We start from the raw sequence: 25700 nt of genomic DNA on the forward strand, positions 1-25700 counted from the left end.
ATGCACACACCCTATGAGCACCTCCGAGCAGCACATCATCTTGAGTTATTGACGAAGTCGCCCCAGATGCCTTCATAGTCGATAAGAACGTATCCTCCCACTGAACGCACATCATTCCGAAATAAATCCAGACAAATACGAGCACCAACATCAAGTCTAGGACTTTAACCTGGTGAGTTGGTGATAACACTACTCTTCTAACCATCCAACCACATGCTGGTTCGCAGTGTCGATCTTGTTAAACCGTTGGGTTTAGGTCCAACGCCACACTCTTTATTTGTCCACCGCGTGGCTCTCTTATCCGTCCTCACCATCGCCGCGGCCCTTACCATCCCGATGATATCCCCACTCTTGTTATCGCATGCATGTCGATTGCCGCCCCGCCTTGCAATCCACCACATATACCATACTTCCGTTGTGTTATTGTGCATAAAACTAAGACATGGGTCCAATGTTGAATGACAAACATGACATCACCGCCGCTGCTCTTGTGTCCCTAGAAGCTTCGCCTCACGACCCTAACCACCTTAGAGAGGTAAATCCCCCCTCCGCTATGTTACTGTCACCTAATCATTAGTGATTCTGCGACACTTTTTTGGACGACGTATCGGGAGACAGGACATATCGAGCGAACCGGCACGCCGCCTCGAGGTCACTTGGCGATTTTCGGGAGCAAGGTTCGTACAGCTTCATATTTTTTGACCTGCGAGGGTGCTCTGCTCCACGAAGCCGGCTTCTCGGAGCTGCGGCGTTCGGGCCTGCTCCATGCGCGGAGCTGATGAAGCTGGGAGAGACGTTTCGAAAGGGGCCTTAGTATGTCTATGGTGGTTTTAGATATTAGTTTCCTCGAATAAAAAAATTGTTGTTTTGTTCGTACAAATATTTTTTCCCTATATGTTTGTCTACATAGTTATTATTTGAATGAGCTCAGAAAATAAACTTTAAACTTTTTTAAAGTAATCTTATACCCTGTACTTACTGATCCTAGACAATTCCTACCCTAAATACATTTGCCACACCAGGAAAAAGGATGACCCCGAAACAATCATCGGCTACTCTCATTGATACTGCGGATCCACGTGTCATATTCATCTCTCCTCTCTCTCTCCATTCTGAATACAGTATAATTTTTGGCACGTGACAACAACCCATTATGTGCCGCTAGGATTACAATCTTGGTAGATTAGGAAAGAATTGTCACATACATTGATTTGGTTATTTTATGACAAGATCGGATCTCTTTAAGCCAGTGCATTTCAGCGACCGATCTTCTTAAAAATGACCTCATGGAAGATGCCGATCTTCTTACAAATGAGCTCGTGGAAGATGCACTCTAGACTACACCTCATGCCATGCAGTATAATATAAATCAGCGCGTGGAACTTTAAACTGCTGCACACATTTTTTTTCATGATAATAGGTGTCTCATGCATATCATAAAGAACAAAGTACAAGTCACGTGAAGACCGACATGAAAAAACTGAAAAGATAGCAGAACATCTTCGAGCTTGACACAAACGCCCGTCACCTGCCTTCGGCACCACCACAGCAGCCACGAAGAAAAGAATGACGGATCACCTCCTCACCCGAGCTCGATGCGGCTCCATCGCTGATATGCAGCTTTGCGGACCTTCAAGGTGGCTCACCAAAAGTGAAGCCATTGCCGTTGAACGAATCAGACCAGGGCAACACCCCGGACACGCCATCGAACTCCAGATCTGGCACCCCAACACGACTAAGACGCTGAAGGAGGAAACCATACCTGCCATCCACGAACCACGAAGCCAGCACACGTTCCGTCTTCCGGATGACGTCGATGCAGACCACAATCTGCATCCGCTCCTGGACTACCTCCCAAGCTCCGCGTCGACGCTGGAGCAAACGCCGTCGCAACGGCGGAGCCCGAGGACACAGGTCCACCACGAGGATGCCGCTGCTGCCACGCCATTATTGCTTGAATAGACTGGTTTTCAAATCCATCCCCAACCATAGGACTGATGGCCTCGTCCGAGAAGGATCCAAAGAATCTTTATTCAGCGCCATCATTGTCGCCGTCGAAGCCAAAACGATGAACAACCCAAAAACCTAAACTACAAGGGAGTAAAAATGATCCAGGCATGTGGATCCGTCAACCCCTCTCATCACCGACGACCGAGATCGTCGATGAAGGGGGAGGACGGCGCTGAAAGATGGCCTCTCCTGGCGTCGGCTAAGGGCCAGGGACCAAAGAAAAACGATCTCCTGCACACATTATTTGATCGCTACCAGTACACATGGTATACCGAGATGACTACAGTTTACCAGTAGCAAATCTTCGGCAGGCTATATATACACAGCAGGCACGAGGTGCACGGCCGCAGCAGTCCGGCACAATCACGCTTAACCAACGGGCTACGCGGAGCGCATCCTTGTAAGCATCCAAAAATGGAGGCGACCCTGTCCCCAAAGCCTCACTTCGTGGTCATCCCATGGCCAACCACCAGCCACATCATCCCCATCGTCGACATCGGCTGCCTCCTCGCCCTGCACGGCGCCGCGGTCACCATCCTCACGACGCCCGCCAGCGCGCAGCTCGTCCAGAGCCGCGTGGACCGTGTCGGCGCCCAGGGCAACTCTGCCGGAATCGAGGTCTCCGTGATCCCGTACCCGTCCGCCGAGGCCGGGCTGCCGGAGGGGTGCGAGAGGCTGGACCACGTCCCCTCGCCCGACTTGGTGCCCAGGTTCTTCGACGCCACCACGCGATTCGGCGACGCGGTGGCACGGCACTGCCGACTCATGAAGTCGCCGCGGCGTCCGAGCTGCATCATCGCCGGAATGTGCAACACGTGGGCGAGTGACATCGCGCGTGAGCTCGGCGCGCCCTGCTATATCTTCCAAGGCTTCTCCGCGTTCGCGTTGCTGTGCTGCGAGTACCTGCACACGCACAAGCCGCACGAGGCGGTCGCGTCGCTGGACGAGCTCTTCGACGTCCCGGTCCTGCCGCCCTTCGATTGCAAGTTCGCGAGGAGGCAGCTTCCGCTGCAGTTCCTACCGTCCTGCTCCATCGACGAGGAGAGTCTGCAAGAGCTCCGCGAGTTCGAGTTGGCCGTCGACGGCATCGTGGTGAACAGCTTCGAAGAACTCGAGCACGGTTCCGCGGCGCGCCTCGCGGCTGCCACCGGCAAAACTGTGCTCGCCGTCGGCCCTGTCTCCCTGTGCCACGTGCCTGCTCTGGACGTCTCAGATGATGCAACGCGGTGCATGGCGTGGCTGGACGCCAAGAAGGCCAAGTCCGTGCTGTACGTCAGCTTCGGCAGCGCCGGGCGCATGCCCCCGGCGCAGCTCATGGAGCTCGGCAAGGCGCTCGTGTCGTGCCCCTGGCCTGTCCTGTGGGTCATCAAGGGCGCCGACGCGTTGCCCGACGATGTCAAGAAGTGGTTACATGAGAACACGGACGCCGACGGCGTCACGGACAGCCAGTGCCTTGCGGTGCGCGGCTGGGCGCCGCAGGTACCCATCCTGTCGCACCCGGCCGTGGCGGGCTTCATGACACACTGCGGATGGGGCTCCACGCTGGAGAGCGTCGCCGCAGGCGTGCCCATGGCCGCCTGGCCGTTCACCGCGGAGCAGTTCCTGAACGAGAAGTTGATCGTGAACGTGCTCGGGATCGGCGTCTCCGTCGGCGTGACCAGGCCCACGGAGGGCGTGCTGACGGGTGGCAGCGGCGGGGTGAAGGCCGAGGTCGGGATGGAACAGGTGAAGACTGCCTTGGAGAAGCTCATGGACGGAGGAGCCGAAGGGGAAGATAGGATTAGGAAGGTTCAGGAGCTGAAGGCGAAAGCGAAGGCTGCTTTGGAGAACGGCGGGTCGTCGTGCATGAATCTGGACAAGCTGGTCCAATCCGTCGTCTGAAAATTAGCGCAGCATGTCGGCCCAGAATAAATTCTGCTGCTTTCGCTCATTGATGGACATATTGGGGCTGTTTCTTGCTTGATTGGAAGATCAAGACTATGTTGCAACTGTTGTTTAGCTGCAACTGTGTCTCATGCCAACTCAGTCTACAAGTCTCTTGTTTAGCGCTGCCTGCCTCGTAAAAAAAGATAACGAAGCCGGCAGGTGCTCTACCATTTGAATAAGCAAAGTCTAGAGAATGTTTACAAGATAGCTGCTTCGAGAACCGACAGAAAAATCACACAAAGATTTGTGGCCAGTGGTGACCTCATTGGTGTCAAATATAGAAAGAAAATATACATCAGACTTGTGGCAGCTCGTTAATGATCCACAAGATTGGCTACTTGCCTACTTCTAGAACCGACAAATTAGAAGTGTCTAGTTTTCTCTCCTTCCAAACGTTCCACAGGATGATGCATAGATAGCAATGGGCATTTGAAGACTTTTCTTCTTCTTTGCATGGCTTGAAATGAGCTTGCTCTAAATTTAAAAAAATCAACAAAGAAAATATATTAATGACGTCATATGTAACTGACAAAGATTATGTTTTGAAGTTCATTATAAACTATCCCTTATTTTGATCCTGTCAGAATTTTAGGAAACTAATTCTGGTTGTTAAGGAAACTAATTATCTTCAAAAGGATTTTTTCCTGCTACTCCCTCGGAAAAGAATTCTATGAGACCAGGTCTCACGGATTAGCAGCTGAGACACATCCTGATGGATGACACGTGGCATTCACAAATCACAAAGCATCTACCCCACCCCCACCTGAAATCGAGGGGGGGGGAGATTAGATACTTTGTGATTTATGAATGCTACGTGTCATCCATGAGGGCGGGTCTCACCTGCTAATTGTGAGACCTAGTCTCATATAATTTTTTTCCCTACACCCTCCGTTTCTTTATGTAAGGTGTATTATTTTTGACACGGTGATCAAGTCACACAATTTTAGAGAAGTTATGACGAAATTACCCTTGGAAAATCTGTTGCTTAGTGACAAGTACATCAATTAGTCTAGGAAAATAAGAGGTACATGCAGTCAAGAGAGATATACTTCCCTTATTTTGCTACAAGGAGAGATAAAGACAATCAAGAGAGAGATACTTTCCTATTTTTTAGAGGGCTAATAAGGGAATTATGTGGAGTTAAAAGAGATGCACCTTACATTGTGGAATTTTATCAAAAAGCATATACACTTTATATAAAGGAGTGGAGTATATACTAGTTTGCCGATTAAACGCTTCCATTAAAATTCCAGTTTACTTCCCATCAAACAGAAATTTGCTTCTATCTAATCTAAACAAAAATTCATTTTTAAATGGTTCTCTTTTGGTTACACCAAATTTATGCTTCCACCAATCAAAGCTTGAGCATCCTTGTTTAATGAAATTTGCTTCAACGCGTGTTCTTAATGCAACAAGTTTATACTTCCCTCGACCGAAGAATGAGCATCCCTGGTTATGAAATTTGCTCCAGTTTAATAAATTTTGTGGTATGCTTTCAATGCAATGGAATTATGCTTCGCTAGTTATAACTTATAAGTGTATCATGTAACTATATGATATATGTTTCAACAACATTATGAAATTGATTCCATAGAGTGGAGAACTGCTTCGAACAAAATACTAGTAACTCGTTTCCACCGAAGAGATCTTTTTATCTTTTTTACTTTTAACATGATGCATGCTTATAATGAACCAGGATGAGTTTCCAATGAAATAAAGCTGCTTCTGACGAAATGCTAATTTGCTTCCATGAACAAACAACACATATAGGTAATTACATATGTTTTCATTGCTTGGGACAATTGGTTTCTACTTGGGCCACGATGTAGCCCCTCAAGCTGAGGGCAGCGAGCACGATGCCTATGACTTGCCTCGTGTGGCGATTGGAGTCTCCCGATCGTCACGAGCTATGCACATCATGCAACAAAGAAGCTTCAACGAAAGGAGATGGGGAGGCGTTGACCCGAGGTGGTGCCGGCAAAGCACCTCAATGAGTCCATCTCCGAGGAAGAGTGCTGCGGTGCAAGGATAATTCTGGGCACCATGGTGGACGAAGAGATCAATGGTGAAGTGGATTGGAAGCATGAGGAGCAGGGATCGAATCTGGCTGCACTGGTGGAGAAAACAACAACAACAACATCGTAGGTGGATGGCGTGCTCGGTCGTGAGGTCGGAAAGGAAAATGGACCAGAGATGGAGGTTCTAATGGGGCAAGGGACTTCCCTGATATATCTCAGCTGTGGGATAAAATATAAATCGATGGCATAGGAGTGGTCTAACGATTGATTCCTATAAGACTATTGGTAGGAAGTGTTTTCCTTTTAGAAAGAGCCACAAATGACTCAAGCATCGCATGATCCCACTCGGGTGGCTTGGTAACGGATTTAACCAAGTAGCCAACTCATTACTAGTGGTTGTTGGTTGGATTGAAGACAAGACAACTATTTGAGGGTGTTCATTTATGCTAACTAACTGAGATCTATTTTTCTAATGTGATCCAATCATTTTTATAGACAAAACATCAATGCTAACTAACACAAGTCCAGTTTTGTATACACGTGAACCGTGTTTGAACTAGGTAAACCAACAATCGAACTTGAGACCAATGATTATCGCTAGATGCAGCACACGAGGTTTACCAGGCACCATGGTAAAGTTATCAGGTTGCTCATGCTAAAATCAGGTTGCTCATGTTATAGTTATCAGTCTGCCAATGCTAAAGTTATCAGGAGGCACATGCTAAAGTTACCAGATTGCTCATTTATAGAGGCAAAGGTGTCCCGTCTTCCGATGAGATGATGGATATCGCTTTGGTGGAAGTCGACTTTGACGATCCGACTACGAACGTGCGAGGACGTCGCGCCTTAGCAATCGATAAACCAACTCCGAGAAGTTATTAACCACGCCGGAGCACGATCAACCTGACCACGAGGGTCTGTTTCCTGCGAGCAAACGAAGAACAAGCAAGAAACTAAGATTGCAATCTGGATATTACGAATATAAGATGAAAGCTTTATTGATCAAGGTGGGGTTCTGTGACGCCTTTGTCTGGTTGTTGAACACAAACGAAGTACGCGAAGTTGCAGCTATGGTGAACTTTAATCTAAACAAAACCCAAAGTCTAAACGGTGCCCTAAGGGCTGTATATATGGAGGAAGAGAGGGGGAATTTCGTGGCCCTTGGTGGAGGGGTCCGAAATCAACCCTATCTCTTGTTTCCCCACACATACGGACTCTAAAAATAGCCTATACTAATGTATTTCGAAATTACATGGGACTGGCCCAATAAAAAGGTGACGCAGCACCTATAATAGCCTCTGGACGAAATTTATGAAGTGGCATCTTGTATATTTCGTCCAAGGCTTCATGCACTCGTTATGGTGGCTTCAAAGACCTGAAATCATCACTCGTAACTCCGTTCTTGTTCCCCTTGCGCATGACATCATCTCCATGCTTTCTCTTGCTCCAATGTTCATCCTTCTCCAAGCTAGGCCCTTCATTTGTAAGCAAAACAAATGTATCCAATTTAGGCAGCATCATATTCTCATGAACATTAGAATCATTACCAAGAAACGAAAGTACCTGGTAATTTAGTTGGCGTGCGCGAGCTCTAGTAATTGGTCCAGTATGTATAGCAGCAGGGGCTGTGGGTGTAACAATGGTATTGATGTCCTCATCATCCTCCCCTTCTTGAAATGAAGTCGTCCTCGACGGAAGTTCATCTTCCTCACCCAAATAAGGCTTCAAATCTGCAATGTTAAAAGTGGGACTAACCCCAAAATCTGCAGGCAGCTCAAGTTTGTATGCATTATCATTTATTTTCTCTAACACCTTAAAGGGACCATCAGCACGTGGCATTAGCTTTGATTTGCGCAAATCAGGAAATCTATCTTTACGCAAATGTAACCAAACAAGATCTCCAGGTGCAAACACAACATGTTTTCTACCCTTATCTCCAGCAAGTTTATATTTAGCATTCATACGCTCAATGTTTTCCTTAGTTAACTCATGCATTTTTAAAACCAATTCAGCACGTTGTTTAGCATCAAAATTAACCTTCTCCGAAGATGGAAGAGGCAACAAATCAATAGGTGCACGAGGTAGGAAACCATACACAACTTCAAAAGGGCACATCTTAGTAGTAGAATGCAATGAACGATTATAAGCAAATTCAATATGAGGCAAGCATTCCTCCCACATTTTCTTATTATTCTTCAAAACAGCCCTAAGCATAGTAGACAATGTTCTATTGACTACTTCAGTTTGTCCATCAGTTTGGGGGTGACAAGTAGTACTAAAAAGCAGTTTAGTCCCCAACTTAGCCCATAAACATCTCCAAAAGTGGCTAAGAAATTTAGTATCACGATCTGAAACAATAGTATTTGGCACACCATGCAAGCGAATAATTTCACGAAAGAACAAATCAGCAACATTAACAGCATCATCGCTTTTATGACATGGTATAAAGTGTGCCATTTTCGAGAATCTATCCACGACAACAAATATGCTATCCCTCCCCTTCTTTGTTCGAGGTAAACCTAAAACAAAGTCCATAGATATATCCTCCCAAGGAACACTAGGTACAGGCAAAGGCATATATAAACCATGAGGATTGAGTCGTGAATTAGCTTTTTGACATGTAGTGCAGCGAGCAATAAAACGCTCAACATCCCGTCTCATCTTTGGCCAAAAGAAATGTGTAGCAAGTACGTCCTCCATCTTCTTCACGCCAAAGTGTCCCATTAATCCTCCTCCATGCGCCTCCTGCAACAACAAAAGACGAACGGAGCTAGCTGGAATGCATAGCTTGTTAGCACGAAACACAAATCCATCGTTAACGACAAACTTGTTCCACATTCTTCCTTCTTTACAATTCTGCATTACATCTTTAAAATCAGCATCATGCACATATTGATCTTTGATGGTCTCCAAACCAAATTTTTTGAAGTCAAGTTGTGAAAGCATATTATAGCGACGAGACAATGCATCAGCAATAACATTTTCTTTTCCCTTCTTGTGTTTAATAACATAAGGGAAAGTCTCAATGAATTCAACCCATTTAGCATGTCTACGATTCAGTTTAGCTTGACTTTTAATATGTTTCAAAGATTCATGATCAGAATGTATAACAAATTCTTTGGGCCATAAATAATGTTGCCATGTTTCTAAAGTCCGAACAAGAGCATATAATTCTTTATCATAAGTAGAATAATTCAGACTAGGCCCACTCAATTTTTCAGAAAAGTATGCAACAGGTTTGCCATCTTGTAATAACACACCTCCTAATCCAATTCCACTAGCATCACATTCAAGCTCAAAAGTCTTATTAAAATCAGGAAGTTGGAGTAAAGGAGCATGTGTCAACTTATCTTTCAATACCGTGAAAGCTTCTTCCTGTGCGGTACCCCAAAGAAAAGGCACATCTTTCTTTGTAAGCTCATTGAGAGGTGCAGCAATGGTGCTGAAATCTCTCACAAAACGCCTATAGAATCCAGCGAGGCCAAGAAAACTCCTCACTTGTGTGACCGTTTTGGGCTGCGGCCAACTCTCAATAGCTTCAATCTTGGCTTTATCAACTTCAATTCCCTGTGGAGTAACAACATAGCCAAGAAAAGATACTCGGTCGGTGCAAAAGGTGCACTTCCCAAGGTTACCAAACAAACGTGCATCACGTAGAGCAATAAAAACAACACGTAAATGTTCCAAATGTTCTTCCAAAGATCTGCTATAAATCAATATGTCATCAAAGTAAACTACCACAAATCGTCCAATGAAAGCACGTAAAACTTCGTTCATTAATCTCATGAAAGTACTAGGTGCATTAGTTAACCCAAAAGGCATGACTAACCACTCATATAATCCAAACTTAGTTTTAAATGCTGTTTTCCATTCATCTCCCAATTTCATACGAATTTGATGGTATCCACTACGCAAATCAACTTTGGAGAATATTGTAGAGCCACTCAATTCATCAAGCATATCATCTAGCCTAGGAATAGGATGACGATAACGAATAGTAATATTATTAATGCTTCTACAATCAACACACATACGTGATGTACCATCCTTTTTTGGCACTAGAATAATAGGAACAGCACAAGGACTAAGGGATTCGCGTATATAACCTTTGTCGAGAAGCTCTTGTACTTGACGCATAATCTCCTTCGTCTCCTCTGGATTGGTACGGTATGGTGCACGGTTTGGCAGTGAAGCACCGGGAATTAAGTCAATCTGATGCTCAATCCCTCGAATAGGCGGTAATCCCGGTGGCACGTCTTGTGGAAAGACGTCAGCGAACTCCTGCAAACTGTTAGTGACAGCAGGAGGTAAAGAGGAAGGCACGTCCTCGAATGAAAATAATGCCTCTTTGCACACAAAAGCATAGCAAACAGATTTGCTGAAATCTATCTCATCAATATCAGATTTGGTGGCAAATAAACATGCACTTTTCAATTTAATTTCAGAAGCAACGCTAGATAGTTTATGATTAGGCTTCATTTGTTGCTCAAATTCTTTTGCCACAATCTGATTTTCACTCTTATTCTTCTCCTGTTTTGCTTTATTAGCTCTATTAATATCATCTTTCAAAATAGAATCAGGAGTCATAGGAAGCAAAGTAATATTTTTATCCTTATGAACAAGAGTATACTGATTGTTTCTACCATGGTGTACAGAATTTTTATCAAATTGCCATGGTCTACCAAGTAATAAGGAACATGCTTGCATAGGTACCACATCACAATCAACATAATCAGCATATGTAGAGATACTAAAATGCACACGAACAGTACGTGTTACCTTAACCTTGCCGCTGTTGTTGAACCATTGGATGTAGTAAGGATGTGGATGTGGTCTTGTGGTGAGAGAAAGCTTCTCCACCATCTCCATGCTAGCCAAGTTGTTGCATCTCCCTCCATCTATGATGACGCGCACAGAACATTCTTTCACAACTCCCTTGGTACGGAACAAATTGTGCCTCTGATTTTGCTCAGCTTGTGTGACCTGCACACTCAAAACACGTTGAGCAACTAAACATTCATACCTGTCAGCGTCTTCAGGAGCCATGTATTGCGTCTCATGATCAGAATCATCTCCACCATGTTCTTCACGTGTAATAAGAGCCAAAGTCTCCTCATCATAGTCACTAGCGGACTCATATCCACCATCCGCGGTAGCAATCATCACACGCGGAGATTTGCATTCTCTCGCATAATGACCTCCTTCCTTACAACGACGACAAATAATATCACTTGTGTGCCCTGTTGATGCCATGGAAGAAGAAGAACTCTGTGCAGGCCCAGCAGGTGCGCTCTTGGCAGATAATGGTGGTTGTGCTTGTTTTCTTGTATCACGACTGGAGGAGGCACCTGATTGAGGTGCTGGTGCAGTTGAAGTAGAAGATGCACGCGGTGTCCATGATGAAGGCCGGCCTGCAGAAAAGTTAGTTCGCGCCAATGCGTGTCGATCCTGCACTTCACGTTCAGCTTTACAAGCAAGATGGAATAAACGAGTGATATTAGTATACTCCTTATAGTCTAGAATGGTCTGAATCTCTCTATTTAATCCACCCAGAAAACGTGCAAGCATAGCTTCATTCTCCTTAACAATACCACATCTAATCATGCCAGTTTGTAATTCCTGATAATATTCTTCTACAGAATTTTTTCCTTGTCTTAAGCGCTGTAATTTTTGAAGCAATTCACGTTGATAATATGGTGGAACCCAACGAGTACGCATAGCAGTTTTCAAAGCAGCCCAAGTAGTTGGAATAGGATATAATCTACAATGTTCAGACCACCATACACATGCAAAACTAGTGAAAGCACAAACAGCAGCAGCAACCCGTCTCTCCTCGGGATATTGTAAACATGTAAAACGTTGTTCAGTTTCTAACTCCCAAGTAAGATATATATCAGGAACATATCTACCCTCAAATGGTGGAATATTCAATTTCAGTTTAGGAATATGGACATCATCTCGTACCTGAGGTGGTGGTGCAGGCCTACCATTACGAATATATACCTGAGGTCGACCTGCTGGTGGTGGTGCAGGTGGCTGCACGTAGTGCTGATTTTGATCAACCTCATCCTCATAATCGCCCGCATACTCATCATCCTCCTGGGTACCAGCAGCAGCAGTAGCAGGAGCCAAAGAAGCATCAACAACATGAACAGCAGCACCAGAAGTTTGGCCATCCTCAATAGGAACACGCTTCGCTCGTTCATACTGATTCGGAAGGATGCGTTGTTGTTGTTGTTGGAGAGGTGCATTAGGTGCAGCGGGTGGTGGTGGTGGTGGAAGACGCGCGAGCAATTCATTAAAATTGTTATCAAGCTTTGTTTCGAACGTCTTCTCCATGCCATCTATCTTCTCCATGGCCTCTTCAAATCTGTTTAGCACATCTTGCACCTATCCACTCATCATTTGCTGAAATTTATCATGTAGTTGTTTGTTCGTCAGGTTCTCCCAATCAGTCTCATCGGCTTGTGATCCTACCATGGTTAGCAGCAAATAGAAACACACAAGAATATGATCCTACAGACTACTAAGAAGTGGTGGTGGGTGTCACAAATCCATCAAGCAAATCTCAAATTCTTACCAGTTCTTACCCAGCAGCAGGCAGTGATCGGCAACCGTTGTCGTCAAAAACTCTCAAAGCTTGGATAGAGCGATTACTAGGGAGAGTCAAACGCACGACGTAGATGTATGTGGAGCTGGGAAGGCTTATAATATGGTAGCAAAAAGGGTCAGCAATAATCAATTTAGAGATGCAAAGTTGAATAAACGCTCAACGACGGTACTGTGCTGGTCCTAGGCTAGACTGTGCTAGAGACGCGAGACTAGAACACCAACAAAATCACGGCGCGGCACGTAAACAAGGGAAAAGCACACTCTGGATTTTTTTTCGCTCTTATTTTTTTTGCGCTGTTTTTTTTGCGCTGCTTTTTTTTGCGAAAAATCACTATAATGGCGAGTGTCTCAAAACTCTTCCTAGGTCAAACTGACAGGATGGGCGCGAAATTTTTTCGACCAATTTTTTTCGACTGCCCAGACCCAAAAACTGGAAACGGTTCAAAAAAAACTTCCTATAATGGCACCTGTCTCAAAACACTCAGAAACACCTAAAAATAGGATAGCCAGAAATTTTTTCGAAAAATGTGTTTTCGAAAAATTTTGGGCCTAAACGGAGGGTGGTTTCCGGACTCTTTTTTTTCCCCGAAACCTACTCCGGCAAGGAAACATGAATCAGAATCTAGATGGATCTCGAAAACAAACCTAATATGACAAGAACTCGGATTGGTGGTGGATATATGGTGGTAGATGGCTGCGGTGGTGGTATATGACAGCAGTGGTGGTATATGGATACAGATTCGAAGCGGTGGCGGATAAGCAGTGGTGGTAGATGGCAGGGGTGATGATGATGGTGCAGCGGCGGCGTGACAACTTATGACCAGAACTCGAAACTCTAAAAGACTAGACTCTAAGACCAGCAACTAGACACGACGACGCAACCGCAAATTCAACAAAGCAAAACCCTAAAAAGATTATGCAAAGGCTCAGATTGGTTCGGATATGATGAACTAACCCTAATTTTTTTTGTGGCTTTTCCGTGGACTGTAGGTATGAAGAACAGACTTGATCTAAACTACGAAAAACTGTAAAATCTCACCGAGCAACCTAGAAATCTGATACCACTTGATAGAGGCAAAGGTGTCCCGTCTTCCGATGAGATGATGGATATCGCTTTGGTGGAAGTCGACTTTGACGATCCGACTACGAACGTGCGAGGACGTCGCGCCTTAGCAATCGCTAAACCAACTCCGAGAGGTTATTGACCACGCCGGAGCACGATCAACCTGCGAGCAAACGAAGAACAAGCAAGAAACTAAGATTGCAATCTGGATATTGCGAATATAAGATGAAAGCTTTATTGATCAAGGTGGGGTTCTGTGACGCCTTTGTCTGGTCGTTGAACACAAACGAAGTACGCGAAGTTGCAGCTATGGCGAACTCTAATCTAAACAAAACCCAAAGTCTAAACGGTGCCCTAAGGGCTGTATATATGGAGGAAGAGAGGGGGAATTTCATGGCCCTTGGTGGAGGGGTCCGAAATCAACCCTACCTCTTGTTTCCCCACACATACGGACTCTAAAAATAGCTAATGTATTTCGAAATTACATGGGACTGGCCCAATAAAAAGGTGACGCAGCACCTATAATAGCCTCTGGACGAAATTTATGAAGCGGCATCTTGTATATTTCGTCCAAGGCTTCATGCACTCGTTATGGTGGCTTCAAAGACCTGAAATCATCACTCGTAACTCCGTTCTTGTTCCCCTTGCGCATGACATCATCTCCATGCTTTCTCTTGCTCCAATGTTCATCCTTCTCCAAGCTAGGCCCTTCATTTGTAAGCAAAACAAATGTATCCAATTTAGGCAGCATCATATTCTCATGAACATTAGAATCATTACCAAGAAACGAAAGTACCTGGTAATTTAGTTGGCGTGCATGAGCTCTAGTAATTGGTCCAGTATGTATAGCAGCAGGGGCTGTGGGTGTAACAATGGTATTGATGTCCTCATCACTCATACTACAGTTACAACACACATTGTCACTTCATCCTCAACTAGTCTCTATTAATTCTGCAACTCATATTTCGAGTTACTAATCTTAGTAACCGAACAAGTATCAAATACCCAGGGGTTACTACGAGCACTAGTAAGGTACACATCAATAACATGTATATCAAATATACCTTTGTTCACTTTACCATCCTTCTTATCCGCCAAATATTTGGGGTAATTCCGCTTCCAGTGACCATTTCCTTTGCAGTAGAAGCACTCAGTTTCAGGCTTAGGTCGAGCTTTGGGCTTCTTCACGGGAGTGAAAAGTTGCTTGCCATTCTTCTTGAAGTTCCCTTTCTTTCCCTTTGCCCTTTTTCTTGAAACTAGTGGTCTTGTTAAACATCAACACTTGATGCTCTTTCTTGATTTCTACCTTCATCGATTTCAGCATCACAAAGAGCTCGGGAATCGCTTTTGTCAACCTTGCATATTATAGTTCATCACGAAGTTCCAGTAACTTGGTGATGATGACTAGAGAACTCTGTCAGTCACTATCTTATCTTGGAAGATTAACTCCCACTTGATTCAAGCGATTGTAGTACCCAGACATTCTAAGCACATGCTCACTAGCTGAGCTATTCTCCTCCATCTTTTAGGCGAAGTACTTGTCAGAGGTCTCATACCTCTCGACACGGGCATGAGTCTAAAATACCAATTTCATCTCTTGGAACATCTCATATGCTCCATGGTGTTCAAAACATTTTTGAATTCATGGTTCTAAGCCGTAAAGCATGGTGCATTAAACTATCAAGTAGTCATCGTTTTGAGCTAGCCAAAACGTTCATAACGTCTGCATCTGCTCCTGCAATAGGTATGTCACCTAGCAGTGCATCAAGGACATAATACTTCTTGCAGCAATGAGGACAAACCTCAGATCACGGACCCAGTCCGCATTATTGCTACTATCATCTTTCAACTTAGTTTTCTCTAGGAACATATCAAAAAACATAGGGAAGCTATAACGCGAGCTATTGATCTACAACATAATTCGGAAATACTATCAGGACTAAGTTCATGATAAATTAAAGTTCAATTAATCATATTACATAAGAACTCCCACTTAGATAGACATCCCTCAAGTCATCTAAATGATACGTGACCCAAATCAACTAAACCATGTCCGATCATCACGTGAGATGGAGTACTCATCAATGGTGAACATCTCTATGTTGATCATATCCACTATATGATTCACGTTCGACCTTTCGGTCTCTAGTGTTTTGAGGCCATGTCTATACATGCTAGGCTCGTCAAGTTTAACCCGAGCATTCTGCATGTGCAAATCTGGCTTGCACCCGTTGTATTTGAATGTAGAGCTTATCACACCCGGTCATCATGTGGTGTCTCAGCACGAAGAACTTTCGCAACTGTGCATACTCGGGGAGAACACTTATACCTTAAAATGTTAGTAAGAGATCATCTTATAATGCTACCGCCGTACTAAGCAAAATAAGATGCATAAAAGATAAACATCACATGCAATCAAAATATGTGACATGATATGGCCATCATCATCTTGTGTTCATGATCTCCATCATCGAAGCAACGTCATGATCTCCATCGTCACCGGCTTGACATCTTGATCTCCATCGTAGCGTCGTGGTCATCTCGCCAACCATTGGTTCTATGACTATCGCTATCGCTTAGTGATAAAGTAAATCAATTACATAGCGTTTGTATTTCACACAATAAAGTGACAACCATATGGCTCCTGCCAGTTGTCGATAACTTTTACAAAACATGATCATCTCATACAACAATCTTTATATCACATCATGTCTTGACCATATCACATCACAACATGCCATGCAAAAACAAGTTAGACGTCCTCTACTTTGTTTGTTGCAAGTTTTACGTGGCTGCTACGGGCTTCTAGCATGAACCTTACTTACCTACGGCACAAAAACCACAACGATGATTTATCAAGTTTGTTGTTTTAACCTTCACAAGGACTGGCCGTAGTCAAATTCGATTCAACTAAAGTTGGAGAAACAGACACCCGCCAGCCACCTTTATGCAAAACTAGTTGCATGTCTGTCGGTGGAACCGGTCTCATGAACGCGGTCATGTAAGGTTGGTCCGGGCCGCTTCATCCAACAATACCGCCGAATCAAAATAAGACATTGGTGGTAAGCAGTATGATGATCACTGCCCACAACTATTTGTGTTCTGCTCGTGCATATCATCTACTCATAGACTTGGCTTGGATGCCACTGTTGGGAAACGTAGCATGAAATGTCAAAAAAATTCCTACGCTCATGCAAGATATATCTAGGAGATGCATAGCAACGAGAGGGGGAGAGTGTGTCCATGTACCCTCGTAGACCAAAAGCGAAAGCGTTAACTTAACGTGGTTGATGTAGTCGAACGTCTTCTTGAATCAACCGATCAAGTACCGAACGTATGACACCTCCGAGTTCTGCACACGTTCAACTCGATGACGTCCCACGAACTCTTGATCCAGTAGAGGCACGAAGGAGTCAATGAGTTCCGTCAGCATGACTGCGTGATGGCGGTGTTGGTGAAGTGATCAACACAGGGCTTCGCCTAAGCACTACGACAATATGACCGGAGGAGTAAACGGTGGAGGGGGGGGCACCACACACGGCTAAATAATTGATGTCCCTTTGGGGTGCCCCCTGCCCCCGTATATAAAGGAGGAGGGGGAGGCCGGCCGGCCCTAGGGGGCGCGCCAAGTGGGGGGAGTCCCACTAGGACTCCTAGTCCTAGTCGGCTCCCCCGTCCTTCCAACGGAGAGGGGGAAAGGGGAAAGAGGGGGAGAGGGAGAAGGAAAGGGGGGCCACCGTCGATGTCAAAACCGGCAGATCTCGGGTAGGGGGGCCCAAGCTATGCGTATGAGGATCAATGGTAACAATGGAGAAGGGACACAGTATTTACCCAGGTTCGGGCCCTCTTGATGGAGGTAAAACCCTACTCCTGCTTGATTATATTCGAGGGTATAGGGATTACAAGAGTTGATCTACCTCGAGATCGATTCGGCTAACCCTAGATAGCTTGCCTAGCAATGTTTTCTTCCTGCCTCCGATCTAACCCTCCAGTTTATATAGACATCGCAGTGGCTTAGGGTTGTACAAAGTCGGTTTTACAGAAAGGAATAAAATATACGGACACCATACTTGCCATCCACGCATGTGAGAGTCCCCACCGGACACGGGAGATAATCTTCTGTCTTGTATCTTGACGGCCCATCAGACTGGCCCACATTAATAGACCGGACGCCCGAGGACCCCTTAGTCCAGGACTCCCATAGTAGCCCCTGAACCTGTCTTCAATGATGATATATTCGACGCTTAGATTGTCTTCGACATTGCAAGGCGGGTCCCTTAAATAATACACGTCGGCCTTCCTCTATAAAAGAATTGTATCCGACTTTTCATAATGAACACAACCCTTAGCCGTGATGGCAGGATATATAAAAAATAAGAATAGTGTCTTTTACTGACAACTTTTTTGCGGAAGCGTTAAACTTGACCCTTCGACATTTTGAACCGTTTTCACACCCCGCGTTCCATGTTTCGAGGCCACACCTCATTGGCGCGTCCCGTGAAAACAGAGATCATGCCCACTTAATACAGGATTGCATACCAATGATATTTGGGTAATCCAACCATTTGCGGCACAAGCCTTCATGGGGAATAGGCGAGATTCAAGGCATGAGTGGGGGGCAGTTGGTATTTTTACTGCCTATAAGAGGGAAAGGGACCCGCACTTTCCTCCCCACACCTTCACATCTCCTCAGCCTTCCAATCCCCCAAGCTCTCTGCACCCGCAAAGTCTCTGTCTTTCTTTCCTCCACCACCACCTACTCCGACCATGGCAGGAGCTGGCTCCAAAGGCAAGTGGGAGGCCTCCTCCGTGACAGAGAAGGAGATAACGGATCTCCGGAGTGCGGGGTACCTCGCCGCCGATATCAAACACCGGCTTCCCCCTGAAGGTCAAGTCATTCCCACTCTGGAGCCCAGTGAACGGGTCGTCTTCCTTCCCCACTTCCTTAGAGGGCTAGGTTTTCCACTCCACCCATTCGTCCGCGGACTCATGTATTACTTCGGGCTAGATTTCCACGATCTAGCCCCGAACTCATTCCTCCACATATCGGTGTTCATAGTCATGTGTGAGGCCCCCCTCCGCATCCGTCCACACTTCGGCCTTTGGCTAAAGGTCTTTAACATGAATACGAAGGTGGTCAATGGGCAACACGCGGACTGCGGCGGAGCTATGATCAGCAAGCTGCCGAACATTGATGGGGAACGCGGTAATTTCAAAAATTTCCTATGATAATGCAAGATCTATCTAGGAGATGCATAGAAACGAGAGGGGAGAGTGTGTCCACGTACCCTCATAGACCGAAAGGGGAACCGTTTCAATAACGTGGTTGATGTAGTCGAACTTCTTCGTGATCCAACCGATCAAGTACCGAACGTACGGCACCTCCGCGTTCAGCACACGTTCAGCTCGATGACGTCCCTCGTGCTCTTGATCCAGTTGAGGACAAGGGTGAGTTCCGTCAGCACGACGTCATGGCGGCGGTGATGATGATGCTACCGGCGCAGGGCTTCGCCTAAGCACTATGATTGTATGATCGAGATGTGTAATAGTGGAGGGGGGCACCGCACACGGTTAACAGAAACTTGTGTCTTCTAGGGTGCCCCCGTATATAAGGGAACAAGGGGAGGCCGGCCAGCCCTCCTAAGCATGCCCCCAATAGGGGAATCCTACTAGGATTCCAAGTCCTAGTAGGTTTCCACCAAGAGGGAGAAAGGGGGAAGGAAGGAGAGGGAGAGGGAGAAGGAAAGGGGGGCGCCACCCTCCCTCCTAGTCCAATTTCAGACCCAAGGGGGAGGGGGCGCGCGGCCTTCCCTGACCGCCCCTCTCTCTCCAATAAGGCCCATCGAGGCCCATTAGTTCCCTCGGGGGTTCCGATAACCCTCCGGCACTCCGGTTTTATCCGAAACTTCTCCGGAATACTTCCGGTGTCCGAATATAGTCGTCTAATATATCAATCTTTATGTCTAGACCATTTTGAGACTCCTCATCATGTCCACGATCTCATCCGAGACTCCGAACAAACTTCGGTCATCAAAAACACATAACTCATAATACAAATCGTCATCGAACCTTAAGCGTGTGGACCCTACGGGTTCGAGAACTATGTAGACATGACCGAGACACATCTCCGATCAATGACCAATAGCGGAACTTGGATGCTCATATTGTCTCCTACATATTCTATGAATATCTTTATCGGTCAAACCGCATAACAACTTACGTTGTTCCTTTTGCCATTGGTATGTTATTTGCCCGAGATTCGATTGTCGGTATTATCATACCTAGTTCAATCTCGTTACCGGCAAGTATCTTTACTCGTTACGTAGTGCTTCATTCCGCAACTAACTCATTAGTCACATTGCTTGCAAGGCTTATAGTGATGAGTATTACCAAGAGGGCCCAGAGATACCTCTCCATAACACGGAGTGACAAATCCTAATCTCGATCTATGCCAACCCAACAAACACCTTCGGAGACACCTGTAGAGCATCTTTATAATCACCCATCTATGTTGTGACGTTTCATAGCACACAGGGTGTTCCTCCGGTATTCGGGAGTTGCATAATCTCATAGTCCGAGGAACATGTATAAGTTATGAAGAAAGCAGTAGCAATGAAACTGTAACGATCATAATGCTAAGCTAATGGATGGGTCTTGTCCATCACATCATTCTCCTAATGATGTGATCCCATTCATCAAATGACAACACATGTCTATGGTTAGGAAACATAACCATCTTTGATTAACGAGCTAGTCAAGTAGAGGCATACTAGGGACACTATGTTTTGTCTATGTATTCACACATGTACTAAGTTTCCGGTTAATACAATTCTAGCATGAATAATAAAAATATATCATGATATAAGGAAATATAAATAACAACTTTATTATTGCCTTTAGGGCATATTTCCTTCAGTCTCCCACTTGCACTAGAGTCAATAATCTAGTTCACATCGCCATGTGATTTAACATCAATAGTTCACATCTGTATGTGATTAACACCCATAGTTCACATTGCCATGTGACCAACAACCAAAGGTTTTACTAGAGTCAATAATCTAGTTCACATTGCTATGTGATTAACACCCAAAGAGTACTAAGGTGTGATCATGTTTTTGCTTATGAGAGAAGTTTAGTCAACGGGTTTGTCACATTCAGAGTCGTATGTATTTTGCAAATATGCTATGTCTACAATGCTCTGCATAGAGCTACTCTAGCTAGTTCCTCCCACTTTCAATATGTATCTAGATTGAGACTTAGAGTCATTTGGATCGGTGTAAAAGCTTGCATCGACGTAACTCTTTACAATGAACTCTTTATCACCCCCATTACCGAGAAACATTTTCTTAGTCCTCACTAAGGATAATTTTGACCGTTATCCAATGATCTACTCTTAGATCACTATTGTATTCCCTTGCCACACTCATGGCAAGGTACACAATAGGTCTGTTACACATCACAACAAACTTTATATAACCTATGACTGTGGCATAGGTAATGACTTTCATTCTCTTTCTATCTTCTGTCGTGGTCGTGCTTTAAGTCTTACTCAACTTTACACCTTGTAATACAGACAAGAACTCCTTCTTTGACTGGTCCATTTTGAACTCTTTCAAAAACTTGTCAAGGTATTTACTCATTGAAAATTCTTATCAAGCATCTTGATCTATCTCTATAGACCTTGATGCCCAATATATAAGTAGATTCACCGAGGTCTTTCATTAAAGAAAATCTTATTCAAGTATCCCTTTATGCTCTCCAGAAATTCTATATAATTTCCAATCAACAATATGTCATCCACATATAATATTAGAAATTCTACAGAGCTCCCACTCACTTTCTTGTAAATACAGGCTTCTCCAAAAGTCTGTATAAAACCATATGCTTTGATCACACTATCAAAGTGTTTATTCCAACTCCGACAGGCTTGCACTAGTCCATAAATGGACCGCTGGAGCTTGCACACTTTGTTAGCACCCTTTGGATCGACAAAACCTTCTGGTTGCATCATATACAACTCTTCTTCCAGAAATCCATTCAAGAATGCAGTTTTGACATCCATCTGCCAAATTTCATAATCATAAAATGCAACAATTGCTAACATGATTCGGACAGACTTAAGCATTGCTACGGGTGAGAAAGTCTCATCGTAGTCAACTCCTTGAACTTGTTGAAAACCTTTTGCGACAAGTCGAGCTTTGTAGATAGTAACACTATTATCAGCGTCCGTCTTCCTCTTGAAGATCCATTTATTATTTTATGGCTTGATGATCATCGGGCAAGTCCACCAAAGTCAACACTTTGTCCTCATACATGGATCCCATCTCACATTTCATGGCTTCAAGCCATTTCCCGGAATCTGGGCTCATCATTGCTTCCTCATAGTTCGTAGGTTCATCATGATCTAGTAACATGACTTCTAGAATAGGGTTACCGTACCACTCTAGTGCAGACTATACTTTGGCTAACCTACGAAGTTTGGTAGTAACTTGATCTGAAGTTTCATGATCATCATCATTAGCTTCCTCACTAATTGGTGTAGGAATCACTGGAACTAATTTCTGTGATGAACTACTTTCCAATTTGGGAGAAGGTACAATTACCTCATCAAGTTCTACTTTGCTCCCACTCACTTCTTTTGAGAGAAACTCCTTCTCTAGAAAGGATCCATTCTTAGCAACGAATATCTTGCCTTCAGATCTGTGATACAAGGTGTACCCAACAGTTTCCTTTGGGTATCCTATGAAGACGCACTTCTCTGATTTGGGTTCAAGCTTATCAGGTTGAAACTTTTTCACATAAGCATCCCAACCCCAAACTTTAAGAAACGACAACTTTGCTTTCTTGCCAAACCACATTTCATAAGGCATTGTCTCAACGGATTTTGATGGTGCCCTATTTAAAGTGAATGCAGCTGTCTCTAATGCATAACCCCAAAACGATAGTGGTAAATTGGTAAGAGACATCATAGATCGCACCATATCCAATAAAGTGCAGTTATGACGTTCGGACAAACCATTATGCTGTGGTGTTCCAGGTGACGTGAGCTGTGAAACTATTCCACATTGTTTTAAATGAAGGCCAAACTTGTAACTCAAATATTTTCCTCCACGATGAGATCGTAGGAACTTTATTTTCTTGTTACGATGATTCTCCACTTCACTCTGAAATTCTTTGAACTTTTCAAATGTTTCAGACTTATGCTTCATTAAGTAGATATACCCATATCTCCTCAAATCATCCGTGAAGGTCAGAAAATAACGATACCCGCCACGAGTATCAACACTCATCGGACCGCATACATCGGTATGTATTATTTCCAATAAGTCACTAGCTCGTTCCATTGTTCCGGAGAACGGAGTTTTAGTCATCTTGCCCATAAGGCACGGTTTGCAAGGATCAAATGATTCATAATCAAGTGATTCCAAAAGTCCATCTTTTTGGAATTTCTTTATGTGCTTTACACCGATATGACCCAAACGGCAGTGCCACAAATAAGTTGCACTATCATTATCAACTTTGCATCTTTTGGCATCAATACTATGAATATGTGTATTACCACGATCGAGATTCAATAAACCATCAACATTGGGTGTATGACCATAGAAGGTTTTATTCATGTAAACAGAATAACAATTATTCTCTGTCTTAAATGAATAATCGTATTGCAATAAACATGATCTAATCATATTCATGCTCAATGCAAACAACAAATAACATTTATTTTGGTTCAACACTAATCCCGAAAGTATAGGGAGTGTGCGATGATGAACATATCAATCTTGGAACCACTTCCAACATACATCGTCACTTCATCCTTAACTAGTCTCTATTAATTCTGTAACTCCTGTTTTGAGTTACTAATCTTAGCAATCGGACAAGTATCGAATACCCAAGGGCTACTATGAACACTAGCAAGGTACACATCAATAACCTGTATATCAAATATACCTTTGTTCACTTTGCCATCCCTCTTTTCCGCCAAATATTTGGGGTAGTTCTGCTTCTAGTGACCATTTCCTTTGAAGTAGAATCACTCAGTTTCAGGCTTAGGTCTAGCTTTGGGCTTCTTCACGGGGGTGACAACTTGCTTGCCATTCTTCTTGAAGTTCCCTTTCTTTCCCTTCGCCCTTTTCTTGAAACTAGTGGTCTTATTTAATCATCAACACTTCATGCTCTTTCTCGATTTCTACCTCGTTGATTTAGGCATCACGAAGAGCTCGGAAATTGTTTCCGTCATCCCTTGCAGATTATAGTTCATCACGAAGTTCCAGTAACTTGGTGATGATGACTAGAGAATTCAGTCAATCACTATCTTATCTAGAAGATTAACTCCCACTTGATTCAAGTGATTGTAGTACCCAGACATTCTGAGCACATGCTCACTAGTTGAGCAATGTCCTCCATCTTTTACGCAAAGTATCAGAGGTCTCATACCTCTTGACACGGGCATGAGTCTGAAATACCAATTTCAGCTCTTGGAACATCTCATATGCTCCGTGGAGTTTCAAAAATGTTTTTGAAGTCCCGATTCTAAGCCGTAAAGCATGGTGCACTAAACTATCAAGTAGTCATCATATTGAGATAGCCAAACATTCATAACGTCTGCATCTGTTCCTGTAATAGGTCTGTCACCTAGCGGTGCATCAAGGACATAATTCTTCTGTGCAGCAATGAGGATACACCTCAGATCACAGACCCAGTCCGCATCATTGCTACTATCATCTTTCAACTAAGTTTTATGTAGGAACATATAAAAAACAAAGGGAAGCTATAACGCGAACTATTGATCTACAACATAATTTGCAAAATACTATTAGGACTAAGTTCATGATAAATTAAAGTTCAATTAATCATATTACTTAAGAACTCCCACTTAGATAGACATCCCTCTAGTCATCTAAATGATCACGTGATCCAAATCAACTAAACCATGTCCGATCATCACATGAGATGGAGTACTCATCAATGGCGAACATCACTATGTTGATCATATCTACTATATGATTCACGCTCGACCTTTCGGTCTTCAGTGTTCCGAGGCCATATCTGCATATGCTAGGCTCGTCAAGTTTAACCCGATTATTCATCATGTGCAAAACTGGCTTGCACACGTTGTATGTGAACGTAGAGCTTATCACACCCAGTCATCACGTGGTGTCCCGGCACGAAGAACTGTCGCAACGGTGCATACTCAGGGAGAACACTTATACCTTGAAATTTTAGTAAGGGATCATCTTATAATGCTACCGCCAAACTAAGAAAAATATGAATATAACAGATAAACATCACATGTAATCAAAATATGTGACATGTTATGGCCATAATCATCTTGTGCCTTTAATCTCCATCTCCAAAGTACCATCATGATCTCCATCTTCACCGCCATGACACCATGATCTCCATCATCTTGATCTTTATCAACGTGTCATCACATGGTCATCTCGCCAACTATTACTTTTGCAACTATTGCTATTGCATGGCGATAAAGTGAAGCAATTATATGGCGCTTGCATCTTATGCAATAAAGAGACAACCATAAGGCTCCTGCCAGTTGCCGATAACTTTAACAAAACATGATTATCACATACAACACATCATGTCTTGACCATATCACATCACAACATGCCCTGCAAAAACAAGTTAGACATCCTCTACTTTGTTGTTGCAAGTTTTACGGGGCTACTACGGGCTTCTAGCAAGAACCGTTCTTACCTACGCATCAAAACCACAACGATTTTTTGTATAGGTTGTTGTTTTAACCTTCAACAAGGACCGGCCGTAGTCAAACTCGATTCAACTAAAGTTGGAGAAATAGACACCCGCCAGCCACTTGTGTGCAAAAGCACGTCGGTAGAACCAGTCTCATGAACGCGGTCATGTAATGTCGGTCCAGGCCGCTATATCCAACAATATCGCCGAATCAAAGTAAGACGTTGGTCGTAAGCAGTATGACTATTATCACCCACAACACTTTGTGTTCTAATTGTGCATAAAACATCTATGCCTAGACCTGGCTTGGATGCCACTGATGGGGAACGCAGTAATTTCAAAAATTCCCTACGATCACG

At 44.1% G+C, this 25700-nt stretch overlaps 1 protein-coding gene across 1 annotated transcript; it reads left to right on the plus strand.

Moving 5' to 3' along the window:
- Nucleotides 1-2354: 2354 nt before the first annotated feature.
- Nucleotides 2355-4189, plus strand: LOC123046079 (UDP-glycosyltransferase 73D1). The gene has a single exon (XM_044469365.1). The coding sequence runs from the start codon at nucleotides 2425-2427 to the stop codon at nucleotides 3889-3891; it is 1467 nt and encodes a 488-aa protein (XP_044325300.1). The 5' UTR covers nucleotides 2355-2424; the 3' UTR covers nucleotides 3892-4189.
- Nucleotides 4190-25700: the final 21511 nt, after the last annotated feature.

This window comes from Triticum aestivum, chromosome 2B, assembly GCF_018294505.1.
Source record: "Triticum aestivum cultivar Chinese Spring chromosome 2B, IWGSC CS RefSeq v2.1, whole genome shotgun sequence".
Taxonomy (NCBI): Eukaryota; Viridiplantae; Streptophyta; class Magnoliopsida; order Poales; family Poaceae; genus Triticum; species Triticum aestivum.

Bases quoted from the DNA above. Each gene is read 5' to 3' on its own strand.
- LOC123046079 (XM_044469365.1), top strand. From the start codon at position 2,425: ATGGAGGCGACCCTGTCCCCAAAGCCTCACTTCGTGGTCATCCCATGG.